Consider the following 14714-nt stretch of genomic DNA (forward strand, 5'->3'; position numbering starts at 1 on the left):
TTTTCAATTAGAAGCTATCTCAGTGTTCCATCTTAGCTCCTTACAGATGAATTATGAAATAGTTCATTTGTAAGTAATGATTCTCTAAGTCACTTGTAATCTTTGAGATACAACTAGACTTATAAACCAACTTTAGGATCATACTATGTTAATGGATTTATGAAATAATTGCATCCTCAAAGTTTATCTCTGTATATATATTTATGTATAAATATTTCATAAAGCAGAGGATTTAGAGTTAAATCGACTTTCAACGTAAACATTTTTATACTAATGTAACAAAATTAGCAATACTGATCCAAATCGTGATTGATACTTAAACATGAGACTGAAGTAAACGTGACGTCAGCTAAATTTAGAAATACACAAGCAAGTCTAGAAAGCTTGGTTTTTCAGTTGAAAGTCAATTAGCCAGGTGCATACCGAAGTAAGAGACCGACTAATACCATGGGAAAAGAGCTAAGGTATTTCTTCTCCGCAAAAAATAAGCTACCGAAGAACATACACACCATTAACATACGTTTATGCTGTTCTCGTAGTTTGCAATTGGTTCTGAATCCTCTGTAACCCATATGTTTTCAGAGCGAGAAAAGAAGATAAATGAAACCATAACCCAACTTGAATGTACTGATACTTCTTTTGAGATCTCGGATTTGCTGAAGACACCTAAAATGTGTATTACAGTGACAAAAAAGATCTACCGTATGTAGAGCGAAAAGGAAATGACAGATGCTGATGAAATTTGAAAGTCAACAAAGAAGTCATCAGCTGATATCAAGGAAGTGTGAGATGATGTGGATATATTTTTATACAGTTAAATTATGTTCTTCACATTTATACAGTTGTATTTTTTCTCAACGGTTTCCTAGTTGGAATAATAAGCGGTTCGAATTTCTAAAAAGAAGTTAGCATACTTTCCTAAATGATTAGAAGAGATCAATCATTAGATGAAGATTATTATGTTCATACAAGCATTCCTCTATGCTTGTATTTTCTAGTTTGGTATCTTTCGTCACTTTGGAAATGCTATCCTAATGTTGTAACGAACGTTTTCTTCTCAAAATAAAGACAAAATATCCTATCCTTTTTTTATTCTGCTTCACAAATGATGGGATATTTTAACACGTCAGAGCACTCAGTTTTGAAATAACAAAAACTTATAAATGTCAGGAAAATGGCAAAATTATTTGTTGTACTTTGAGAAGTATTTATTCATATTTTCGACAGTAAGTATCTTAGTTGACATTAAGAAGACAAAGCTGATTTATAAAACCAGAAAATATTCTTCAATAGTTAGCATTTTGCTCATTAACAAACAGTCATATACATTTTAATGACTGCGCGGGCTAATTAATGCGCCTTCTTACCATTTTACTGTTGATGGGAACTCGCATGTGTGTTTTATGTGATAGTTTCATCGTTGAATTAAGTATCTTAATAATTCCTGGTGTTTGCTATCTTTAAAAGCTGTTTCAACAGCTATAGCACGTGTGGTAAGAATAACAGCCCATTTGAAATGATTAACATCCTGTTAAAGTTGCAGGAAGTATTTGTCTTGTTCTGAGTGACAAAAATGACAGTAAAGACGACATAGTCAGTTATGATATGACAAATAAATATAGTTTGTCATGTCATAACTATGTCGTCTTTACTGTCATTTTTGTATTTATTAACGGTTACATTATGCAGTTTGCAAAAGATCTGGGTTCGAAACCGGACTAGGACACAAACATTTATAGACTTTTCAATTGAAGGTGAGTTGTCAGTCACATATGAAAATAGCAGGGTTTATCTATCAGGTAAATGTCTTCTTATTTATAACAGACAAACCAGGTTAATTAGGTTATTATGAAGTTCAAGTTACCGGTCGTGATAGGCCATTAAACCTAACAAGTTAATGAAGAAATTAATATTACCTATAAAACATTATGAAATTATTTTATTATGAATTCCTTATGTACAATTCCCTATATACTGCTGCAAAAAGAAACGTGAGAATTTTGTAAGAAACCTTATTTTACTCAGCAGCATCATTGAATGTGCATTTCGTTGAAATATTGAACAGCAGTGTTTTGAATATATCAAGCGTAAATAACCACAAAAAATTAACATTAGCGCAAACTTTACCCCCCCCCCCTTAAACATCCCAGGGAATGGTAACAATAGTTTATCGCAAACCGTGATCATGTCAGATTGTGCTGTATCACAAACAGCTCGTTCCACCAATCACAGAGATGCTCAATTAGGTTGAAAACCAGTGACTGAGCAGCCAATGACGCATGATCAAATCTTGCTCCTGGAGTCATTTCCGAACTATTTGTGCGTTGGAGACTAATCTTGCTGAAAGTAACTGTTCCCAAGATAAACTGTGAGCATGAATGGGAACACCTGGTAGACAACAGTATTCGTGTAAGCTCTAGCAACTGGAATCGGAATTGAGAGAGTTTTTTCATCCTCTTAAGTATCCATTCTGACTGTTCTTTTGTAATATATCCGCGCATGTGATAGAAGTGAAATTTGGATCGTGGGCTTGCTTCCAGTCTTAGACAGCAGATGATTATGAATGATATAATACATCTGATAAATTAACCGAGTATGTGTAAATTCAGTTATATTATTACTGAATATAACTGAATAAGTACGAAAAGCAAATCAGTATGAAAAACACATGATTCATTTAAGTATCAATTTAATTAATTTAAAATACGAATTAATGTGACTATCGAGTCCTTAAATATCGCAGCAAATTATTCTATGCTTGTGTTTTGTGTTCCTTTATACCAAGTAACCACATGCCTTTTTTATTATTATTATTTTAATAGAACATTGAAACGGTTGGCCTTCTTATGCTATTATGATTGATCGTAATGAAATATTTTCTCAAAGCACCAACTTTTCTTACAGGTTTCCTCGTGATGACTTTGTGCGCACCACTCATTGAGGATCTTTAAAGTTCTGGTAAGCAATTTTATAAAAGTACACAAAAGAAATTCTTCAAACTTTATCACAAAGAAATTAAAAGAAATACCATAAACAACATAAAGCAAATAAAAGAGAAATTTGATTTCATAAAGCGGGGGGAAAGAACAGATGCAGTTAAAGAAACCAATCAAGAACAAACATAAAAGACGGTGGAATGGGGGTGATGAGAGAGAAGGAAAGAATAGTTTAGTGAATAATTGAAAACTACCGCTGAGCTCATATGAGTTTGAGTAAGTGGCTTGGTTTCATTTGCAAGCAGCGCGACGCGAGGCTACCACACACACAGCAATTATTATGATTAATAGAGTGACTGCTGTCTGCGGATCCAATGGAGAGTGTTAATCTCTCCGCTACCAGAGAATCATTAATCCTCCTAGCACCGAGTGAGATCCGCCCGTCTTTCGTTCCTTTGCATCAAGCGCTTTTTGTTTTGAATATTCCTTCCTCTTTTCTACAATTGGCGATCGTGTTGGCGTCTTTTTCATGCTGCTAATGAGGTGCACATCGAGCCAAGACTCGATGTGCACCACTAATATTCAAATGCGGTTTATTCGATCGGAGTTTTAAACAAGTAAAATGTCCATTTTCTAAGTTTGAGCATAGACAGTGCTTTTATATTATCAAAAATATGTAGATTATAATGAGTCACCGCCCAATAATTGGAACCAGATTCCTTTTTTTTTTTTTTTTTTTTTTTTTTTCCAGGTACGCTTGATCGATGGGTTTAATCTGAATTTTGTTTCGTTTTGTCATTCGAATAGATCCTTGAGTTTTTTCTTTTTTTTATTTGACATCGATTTTTAGAATTTTAAGAAGAATTAATTTGGTCGTAGTTATATTATTTAAAAAAGTTACAAACTTTAAAATTTTCAAGAGTAGTAAAACGTCTACAGTTTGAGAGTGTGTATTCCTGTTAATAACCTCTAATACTTGCAGTTGGCAACATTGCAGGTATCCGGAGAATTCATCGAAAAGACAAGTAATCGAATGAACAATTTATCGAACGACAATTCGTCGAAAATGTAATTATTAGAAAAAACAATTCACCGAAAATTTTAACTTTTCGAAAATGTTATGATAAAAGTGATCCAATTAGAACAAATACTGAACCGTGCAGAGTGAGAAAGCAACGCAACTTTGTTCATGATTTGCGTTTTCCGGCAGGAAAAGTCCAGCCTACGCAGGCTCCATTATTGTTGCTAGTAGTAATATGCGACTTCAATACAGCAATTATTATGGGATGAATTTTATTCATCCCATAATAATTCTATTTGAATTATTGTGGGATGAATAAAAGTTTCAAATAGCGAATCTGATGCAGATTCGCTATTTGAAATATTCCGTGAATTGTTTTTTCGATGAATTTTTAAGGAACTAATATTGCAAACTTTCATTTATAAATTTGGCAAAATACAACTAACATAAATATCCTCTTTTGTATTTGTTCAGTCACTCAATATATGCAAGGTCGCTGAATAAAAACCGTTAGTTTTAGAAGCCAGTACACATAATCGATCTGTAGAAGTAAGATCTGCTTTGAAATACACATCCGTTGTTAGCAAAAGAGTTCAGAACACTAACAGCAAAAAGAACTCAGTCATTACTGAAGTTGCGATGAAAGTATCGACTTCCAGAGTACCCTTGTTAATTCAGAAAAACAAAATTTAATTGATGTAGGAAAAAGATCAAAGTTTACATGGATTTAGTGCAGCAATGGTGATTTGATTGTGAGTGACGCAGTGGTGAAGTCATTAACATAATTTATAAATATAAATAGGGCGAAAGTTGAGGAGGAGTTGAAGTAAAGAATAAGCGATTGGAATAAAAGATAATTAACAGAAATGGCGTAGATTTCTCAGCATCTAGCAGATGCTGAGATGCTTTCCTGGTCATTTCTTCTGGCAGCAAAGATAAGCACCTGCGAGTACAAATCCGGATGGATTTGTCCTTTTCAGGAGTTTATTGCGGCAGTTATCTACGCAATAAATTCAGATGAGCTTTCATCCAATTTTAATGAATTAAATCAAAGTGAGTTAGGTGTGCTATTCCGACATCTAGTAGCTTTGCGCACAACTAAGCTTTCCCTCACAGTAAATGTGCCCTCTGTATGGATCTTAATCATAATTAGAATCATTATCTGTCGTCAAATGAGATGAAAGAGCTGGTAGTAAAGATTTTTAGCCATTTCATTTTCATCTAATAGCTAGGGTGTCTGGTGAGGCTTAATGTGCAGATAAACCAATAAATTGAATGCGTAGTTGACTTCGTTTATCCAGCAAATGGTGTATGCATTTTAATAAATTCAACTTCCAGGAGATAAAAAGAAAATTTGGTCAGAATAAGATGGACTAATCTCGCTGTGCTTCAATAAGATTCATATAATTATTCGCGTAATTTCATTTAATCGAACTACTTCCGTCTGTCTAGAACAGTGATTAACAAATTTATTCGGCTTACCGCCCCCCATTTTCCAAAAACTATTTATTCAGCATTCCCCTGGAAACTACTTTCTAAAGACCTGAGCAGCTCTACTTGATACACGTAAAAGAAAATCGTATGAAAATCGGATCAGCAGTTCTCGAGTTTTAAGGGAACAAACGGGTAGACAGATAAACAAATTTGCGTTTTATTATGCATGTAGGCGAGATTTTTGACGTTTGGAAATAAGACAACTTGGAACTGAAAATGTAAAACTATTTATTGAAATCGACAAAAGAAACATACACAAAAACAAAAAATGAAAGACACGTAAACATAGGACAAGTTGGAGCGGAAAATTTAATAACACTATTAAAATTAAGAAAATAAACATAAATTGCACATATGTAAAAATCGCATATAAAATAGTAAATAATAATCAGTAATATTAAAAACAATCCTAATAAGGATGAGCCTTGTGTGCTGCTACCAATTTATTGATATTTATCTTTATATTTGTCAGCAGCATTCTTAAATCACCGCGATCAGCTATTCGCAGTTGGCTGCTTTTGAACTGTTGGTTACCAACCAGAACTGTTGGTACCCGTTTTTGAATTTTAATTTCAATTCCTCATTTGTTGTTACTTCTATCAGTTATTCTTGTAACTATAAAGATTCTTCTGTATTTATACTTGAAAACCGGTCCAAAACCTAATCGGGTATTTTCATTTCAATATCTTTAAATCGTTGGTTGAAATCACCAAGTGCTGATAATAGCTGAGCACGTCTTTATCACATTTTTCCACTGTTGATAGATTTGGAAACTGGCTCAATTCTCCTCACCCTAAGTTTCGTTTGTGAAGGACTAGTTTTGACACAAACGCAGAAATAACAGCTTTTGTTTTTATTAAATTCAACTCATCTCCTTAGAGCTGTAGATGTGTTTCATTAAATTTGTTAAACAAGTCGGTCAAATAAGCTATGCTACTTTTGAAATTAATCAAGTTTGCTCGTGAAGAATCATCTCTGTTTTCTTAAAAACTGTAGCACTGAGTCATAGAGTTAATGAAATCGATTCAAACAGCACACTTTGATAGCTATCGAACTTATGTATGGAGCATCAAGCGATTGAATTCTTCATCGTTTCTAATACAAAGTTGGACAAACAAAATGCAATTCAATGAATGACTTTTGATTTTGTTGACTGCTGTAATTACATAATATAATGACCTGTGTAGGCGATCACTCAGGTATTTGGCAACTAAATGTTGACGATCACAATGTACAATGAATATATTTGGCACCGCCACTTTGAAATATGCAATAAAACCGCGATAGCTCCCTACCATCGCTGGAGCATCATCGATAGCAACTGACAAGATATTATTCAGAGGTATTTCTTTTTCTTTAAAAAACTCTTCCAGTGTATGAAATATCGATTCTCCTTTAGTGTCAGTTAGCAATTTTTTTTTCTTCTTTTATGTATCGTACATATGCTAAAAGAGGCTTACTTTCCTGGTAAAAAAGACTCATCAAGTTGTATAGAGAGTGGGTTGTTTTTAAATACTCACATAATGATTCTTCAACATCCTGGACCATTTCATCAATTCTTCGTTGCACTGTATTGTTGCTCAAAGGAATTTTCTTGATAATACTGGCTTATACAGTACACGTATGACATCACTAACAGCTGGAAGGATTATTTCTTCACCAACATTATGCGGTTTTCACTATTTAGCAATCAGTAAGGAAATGTTGTGGGAGGCCGCAACCCATCATCATCTAGTTTGGATGCTGCTGAAAACATACCTGCCAATAAGACTATTACACTTTTTTTATATAATCTTTGTCAAGTAGCTTTATTTTATCCTCCTACATGTTTCGCCAACTTTTCTATTGGATAAAATAAAGCTACTTGACAAAGATTATATAAAAAAAGTGTAATAGTCTCATGAATAATTGTCAAGAAAAAATTCAACATACCTGCCAATGTTGGCTGTTTCAAAATTAAGTGCTTGAAAAGACGATAAATCCCTATCTTTATTATCAGCATGAACTTTGGTAATGTTCTTCTAGTCTTTGAAGGCCTAATAGATTCATTTGAAAAACTTTTTGGCAAATCCAGGCACATTGGTAATGTTTTGTTTGTAGGCGACTGAATAAAGCCGCATTTCAAATATTCGATATTATATTGTCTACATTTCTTCTTGGATTCAGCCATGATATTAGAGAGAGTGGGTTATAGAATGCAATTGTTAACGTACCTAAATCAAATTAGTTTTACAAGAAAAGGAATAAAAATACTCGTGCGAAACCTGTGTTTTATTGGAACAACAATAATCTGTTTGTGTTTAATCCGTGTAAGTAAGGTAGTACTGACTAGGTATCGAATATGCACTACATCAACTTGCTAACTGCTTGTTACACAATTCAGAAACAATCTAAAACTGATTTCATAAGTCTCACGTATTTATAGTATTATGCAGTGAACAAGTCATAACATGCACATGTTCCTGCCGATGCGTACCGGACTTGTACCATCTCAATCACCTGAAATTCTGCGCCCGCTAAACACTTTGCTTGTTAAGATTTGTGGCAGACTTCAACGCGAATCGGCTGTAACTTGCATTTTGTACGTTTCCTTGAAAATAAAGCAACCATTACAACCTTTATTTACGTTATACAAAATCGTTATATCAAAATTTTTGATGATAAATTTTTTAAGCATCTAATTTTTGTACTTTATGCTTTCACCTCCCCTTGCTTCAATTCAACGCCCCTTTTTCTCATGAGGTCACTACCCCCCCCCCCCCTTGGATCGTTCTAGCGCCCTCAAGGGGGCGATACTGCTCACTTTGGGAACCACTGATCTAGAAGCATCCAAATATTTTGATACAAAAAAAAAGGATTCAGTATTTAACCTCTTTTTGCAAACTCTCAGACATTCAGAATGTATTAACTACCATCTCGCTCTAAAGGTGCATTTGTTTTTTGGTGGATAGAAATTTTCCAATGAAAGAAAAAATTTACTCTCGATTACAACAGCTGATATGATTTAAAACTGAAGACACTCATAACGAAATATCATAGTGGTGTGATGAGCGTTCAGTATTTTATTTTTATTGCGAAAACACATGCACTAAATGTTTTTGTAAAATTTTCAATAAAAACCCGAACAATAAAATATGAAATCTGATAGGAAAAATTATAGTAGACAGTCTGTATAGTGACATCACACGTTAATCAATATAACTGAGCCTATAGTTCGTTTATATATACAGTATATATATAAGGTACTGTAGACTTTTTTGTTCCCTAATTTGGTTCTTAATATATCATCTAATTATGGGCTAAAAGCAAAAAAATATTCCAAATTCTTTTGACACTCAAGAGATTAGTATTGTTGCAATATTATTTGGACGAGAGATGATGTTTAGATATTTCCATGTTCGCGAGAGCTACCACGAAATGTTGCAAAATTGCGTCATTTAAAGTATCCAATTGATTACAAAGAAAAGGATCCAAGGAATGTGACAAATGTTGTCTACTTCGTTTTTAATTTATGAACTAGATCATTTCGATTTCCCACAAGAAATAGTTCAATATGATATCAAAATTAAAACTACGAACTTTAAGAAGAGATCATAAAACCCAAATTTTATTAATCCATCAAAATAGATTGGTCTGTCCTTGAGATTGGTCAGATGGAAACAAGAATGCAACGGTTCCATAAAAATTCATCGAACGACAATTCGTCTAAAATGCAATTCATCGTAAATTTTAACTAAAATTTCATTAAATTGATCCAGCCAAAACGGAATTGTTAATATCATTTCGAAACTTTGTTTCGAAAATGTTATGATAAAAGTGATCCATTTAGAACAAAAACTGAACCGTGCAGACAGCTTCTTGTACCGGAAACTTCTACTAATTCCGCTAAGTCAGAGTTATTGTAATACGAAGCTGATTCAGATTCGCTATTTGAAACTTTTATTCATCCCATAATAATTGCTGTATTGAAGTCGCATATTACTACTGGTAACAATAGTAATAATGGAGACAGGGCTTTTCCTCCCGGAAACGGCAAATCAGTCCCACGAACAGTCATGAAACAGTTATCGGACAAGAAAGACAATAAAAACCCATATTGTTCTATAATTATTCCCTATTAAAGTAGCATAACTTTCTCACTCTGCCCGGTTCAGTTTGTTCTAAATGGATCACTTTTATCAAAACATTTCCGAAAAGTTAAAATTTTCGGTGAATTTGTTTTTCTACGAATTGCATTTTCGACGAATTATCGTTCAATGAATTGTTCATTCGATTAATTACCTTTTCGATTAACTCTCCGGATACCAAATTTTACCTACAAATTTTATTAGAAGCAGTTCATCTAGAATCCCGAATAGATGTCCACGGACCAATGGAATGAACAGGATTTTAAGGTGCTTGTGCATTTAGCTAATACACTTAAAAATAGAAGACTTTAATTGTGCTTTGCGGATTCAGGTGGAACGATATCTTGAAGTAGAAGATACAGTTTCAATAGATATTTTGTTTGGTATGTTCTTACTAGCCTAAAAAATAAAATACTGTACCGTGTAACCTTATTAACTATATATAGACTTTACTAACCGAGTTCATTTGCTGAAATATACGGAAAAAAGTAGAAATATTTCATAATTTTAAAAAAAATCAGTTTCATATAAAAAATAAGACTTTCTAAAATGAGTCGGTTGCTTCCCAATGAAGTATCGGCTTCATATCGGCAAAAGTTATTCATTTCGACAATAGCTGTTATGCTTATCGTAAAAGAGATTCGATGTACTGAATATTGCACTCTGTGAATGATGGTTTTTCAAGACTTGTAGAACATGTAAAACAATCCCAATTTCACTTTGTATTTCAACTGATTGTTCCACGTAAACACGATATTAATACAATTGTTGATAATGTGCAAATTTTTAACGTACAATTCTCATTTAATCGATTTTAACCCCTTTCTTTGTAACTTAGGATGTAACTTTGCTCAGTTCACAATAATTAAATTACATTCTCGATATTATATGATGTCATTATATAATGATAACATTTGGGTCCACGAGGTGACAGCAACTGCATTTATTATTTCAGTGGAAGTTAAAGACAGCATCCCCTGGCTTTTTTCTTAAAAAATGGAACTTCGAGACTGGTGATTTCTCATTTTGATTAGAGCAAGTACTAACGAAGGTTATACCGTTATTTGAAGACAGCATTCCAAACATTATAATACTCAGTGTTATTGTAATAAGTACTTGAGGATGTGTTAGTAGCTAAGGTTTAAGCCTTTTATCATATATATTGATATTATATATTAAAATAAAAATGTAAGTTATTTAAGTGTTTACCGAAATGTGTTGATTAAATGAAACTTAGTTTGCTCTTCATTCTTTGCAGGCTCACCGGAGAAACAGCCAGCAAAGTGATCTCCCTCAACTCCATCGGGTAGAGGCCACCCTACAACACCAGACCTCCCTCACTTCTTCTTTCATTCCCTCCCACTAAGGCCGCCAAAATTTCGTTCTCAAGTTTCCGTCAGAGCTTCGCCTCCACCACCAACTACCTACGGAGGCGTTTCTCTTCAGGTGACCTCTCGGGGGAGCTCGGTGATGAACAGGAGAGAAAGGATATTCCGGAGCGTTCCGATGCTCCGCCGCAAGAGACGGATCTGTCGCTGCACGTTCGACAGGGTACCACCATCAGTGCCCCAACGTCGCCATCGAAGAACGTACCAGCGTTTCAGACACGTGCCAATTCCGTAAGCGCGAGCCCGGTGACGAAAGGTGCTTACAGCAAGGAGAAACACAAGACACTGCTGGTGATTGATGACCTACACACGGACTGGTAAGGTTCCCGTTTGTTAGCATACCTAAGGTAATACCGTTAGTGTACCGGGATGTGGAGACGAAATGAGACAGCGATCACATCCGGGTATCATATTTCATAGAGTTCTACACGTAATGGAACGTCAACATGATAGATGATTTAAATTTCTGGTTAGCTAAACCAGCATTGATGCAGTTTACAGTGGAAGGGTCACTAGAATGTCCCTTTTCTCTTAAGCAGCGAATGAATGCTTTGAGAATATCGTAGTAACACATCCTGTCGAAATTCTGATGGAATGATCCTAATGGACTGATTTCACCGATGTGAAAATAAGCCCTGTAGGACATGAAATTATTCTCATATATCGTCTAAGTAGGCTGCTTACAAAACCTTGTTTATTTTCCAATTATGTTCGGTTTTTTTTTTTTTTTTTTTTGCAAGCTGTAACCGTTTTCTTTCAAAATGTTTCGTTTCTCACTTGCTGCATTTATGTTTGCAGATTCTTGACTATTTCTGTGATTTTTTCCAACGTCTTAAAAGATCTTTCCATTTTTTTTTTTTTACTTCCACTCTTGACGCTTTGTTCCGGCAATTTCATTTAACTGTTTCCTAGAAGGAATTACAAGGTTCCTCACTCCTGACAAAATTCCCGAATTTACTATCAAATATCCTTAGTGTATTAAAACTTCTAAAAATTTGTGCTTATAACAGAGTGCATAGTATTCTGAAACTCAACATTTATTATAGGAAGATAATATCAAAAAGTCTGCACACTGTGCTCCGGTTATTAAACCAAACATTTAACAAAGTACATTTTTATGTGTTCTCTATTCTGGCGTATCACTGCTGCGCAAGTCTTGTTTTCCCGTCAGCAAATACTTCTTATTTTGTTGGTTCGATAAGTCGGGCTCACCTCTCCAGAAAGTCCGTCAATGGAGTGAAGTTTCTCACAGAGAGGCTCTTTCAAGTTTCTTTCAGGAAACAGATCGAAGTCTTGGAGAGCTCACGTGAAGACTATATTGGAGATGGAGAGTGAGAACGCATTTTGCCATTCACACTTTTCTATAAGACCAAATACTTCAGATGAAATACGTGACTGGCTGGTCATTGCTCGATATTCAACCTCGGCTAGATTCTTTCTTCATTTTAGAAACGATTACACCAACCATTGGTCACGCATGAGTGGTGTGTAGATTTTCAGAAATGACCCTCATAGTTTAATTTAATTCCATCACTTATGCACGCGATATTCCCCCCCCCTCCCAATTTCTTTTCTGCAAAGTGGAGAAAGCAACAAACGCATACGTATCGATGGACATATCAACTTTATTCATGATCGTATTAAAACAGAACTGACTAATGGACTATAATATGGGGACTTATTTATAGGCTCCAATATTTCGGTAGTCGTAAGGGCTGGTATTTTCAGAGCACTGATACAAAGATAATTTGACTTCTTTGAAAAAAAAATAAAGAACAAAAGCCCAATATGATGGCTTCAACAAGAATAAAGATGAACTTTTTTGTCATTTAATTTCACTATCAATTCATGTTATTGCCATTGAACATCTCTTCCAGTTTCCTTCACGTTTTTCATATCACGTGCTCTGTAATTGCTTATAACCGTTCCCATTGTCTTTGTAACAGTGCCCTGAAAACATTAACGGTCATTACATGTAACGGAATATTAGCATAAATAAATAATTTATTAATAATGTCGCAAATACACGCAAGCTTCCAAGTTACTATAGCAGGCTACGGAACTAGTACTATGTAACGACAATTGCATTTATGAATACAAAGATTACTTTATTTATATCAGCTCCATTCGCGAAAGAATGGAGACATGCAGTGCATTTTAGTGCCAAGAGTGGGTTGAAAGTAAGATAATACGAAAATTCTGCTCCAGAGACCAAGCAATGAACTTTTCAAGATATTTTAACTCCCCCAAAAGGGATGATTGTATCACTTATATATAAAACCAGCTTAAACACTATGTCGTCATATATGGCCTATGTTGTTATACAAGGTCAATATACACATATGTATACTTTCAATGGCGAGTGAAGAACAAGTTAACAGGCGAAGGAGGTGTTATTATACGATTCTATATCAGTGATCTATCCATTTGTGGCATTGGAAAATAGCCGCATCGGTCAAAATCAAGTGGAGGGAAATTATCAGCCAAGAAACTTTCAGAAAGACAAAGCATGCAATCACTACAGGACCAAAGGGTGTACGGAAAGGTGGTACAGAAATCTAGGCAGTACAATAGAAACTATTAATGCTGTTCATATCTTTTATTGGGTTTAAAGTTAGCAAAGAACTCCGAAGTCTTCGCTTCTTCTGGCTGCTTCCGAGATGCCAAACAGCAATCGAATCAATCATTGCAAACTAAAGAGGCGTAAAGAACATCATGTTGATTTGTTGTGAGATAGAGTCCGTGCTGTGGAAGGATGAATCCCTCCAAACCCTTTTCCTGAAAAGTGGGCGTAGTCGAATACCTTATTCCTGGGTGTATTATCCCAACTTCGAGGGCGGAGCTGTTCATGGACTGGAGCTGTTTCTACCAATATGGACTCGGACCTTTGATTATGCTCGTCGGGAGATGAATGCAGACGGATATAGCACTTCTCGGGTAATTCAAGGCTTACTACATTGATTAATTTACGGAAGAGAACCATATGCAGGCATACCCCGACTTACGCGAATCCGGAGTTACGCGGTTTCATATATATGTATTCCCATCCACTTCACGCCTCACCACTAGTCGTATCTTTCCGGTGCCGGTCACATTCGCCAGTTTCGCACATGCTGTGAACAAGCACTGACGTGTTTCGCGGGGTCTCCATTCATACACGATTTTTATAGTTTACAAACCTTACGATCGTTTAATGTTATGTTCTTGATAAAAATTTTATCACATAAAAAATAATAATGTCTTCCAAAAGAAACAAGTCCGATTCTTCTACAGCTACCAAGAAAAGAAAAACATTGACTTTGGAAACAAAACTCAACATTATTAAGGATTTTGAAGGCGGAATGAAAATTTGTGAGCTAGCAAAGAAGTTCGATCTTCAGGAATCCACAGTAAGAACAATCATAAAATAAATGTTTACAGATTTTGGAGGACATAGATGCTAACGAGGAACGAATTGTAGCCACAAGGTAAGGAATAAAAAATCATTAGCTTGCTATGAAGAAATTTTGCTTGACAAGAAAAAGACATTATGCCGTCAGACGAATCTATTAGATTTTATGAAAAATACATTATGACATCGAAACAACTTTCTTTTTTTATGTACGAAAAACTACAATTATGATTATATTTCGTAAAAAATATAGGTGTTTTTGTAAACCTTTGGTCCCAATTAACTAATATTTTGTATGTTTGTATGCAAAATTATACCCGAGTCACGCGAATTCGACTTACGCGCTTTTTGTTGGTC

The 14714-nt window shown here is 34.8% G+C and overlaps 1 protein-coding gene across 1 annotated transcript in view; it reads left to right on the plus strand.

Annotated features, from left to right (window-relative positions):
• The window catches only part of Syn (synapsin), a 244756-nt gene that overhangs the window by 22732 nt on the left and 207310 nt on the right, over positions 1-14714 (plus strand). The window contains exon 2 of the mRNA XM_090414520.1: positions 10946-11283. Within this exon, the coding sequence (XP_090270646.1) occupies positions 10946-11283 (338 nt within the window). The remainder of the gene's footprint in view (positions 1-10945; positions 11284-14714) is intronic.

Source organism: Typopeltis vanoorti, chromosome 2, assembly GCF_054136105.1.
Source record: "Typopeltis vanoorti isolate ZY-2024b chromosome 2, IOZ_Tvanoo_1.0, whole genome shotgun sequence".
Lineage (NCBI taxonomy): Eukaryota > Metazoa > Arthropoda > Arachnida > Uropygi > Thelyphonidae > Typopeltis > Typopeltis vanoorti.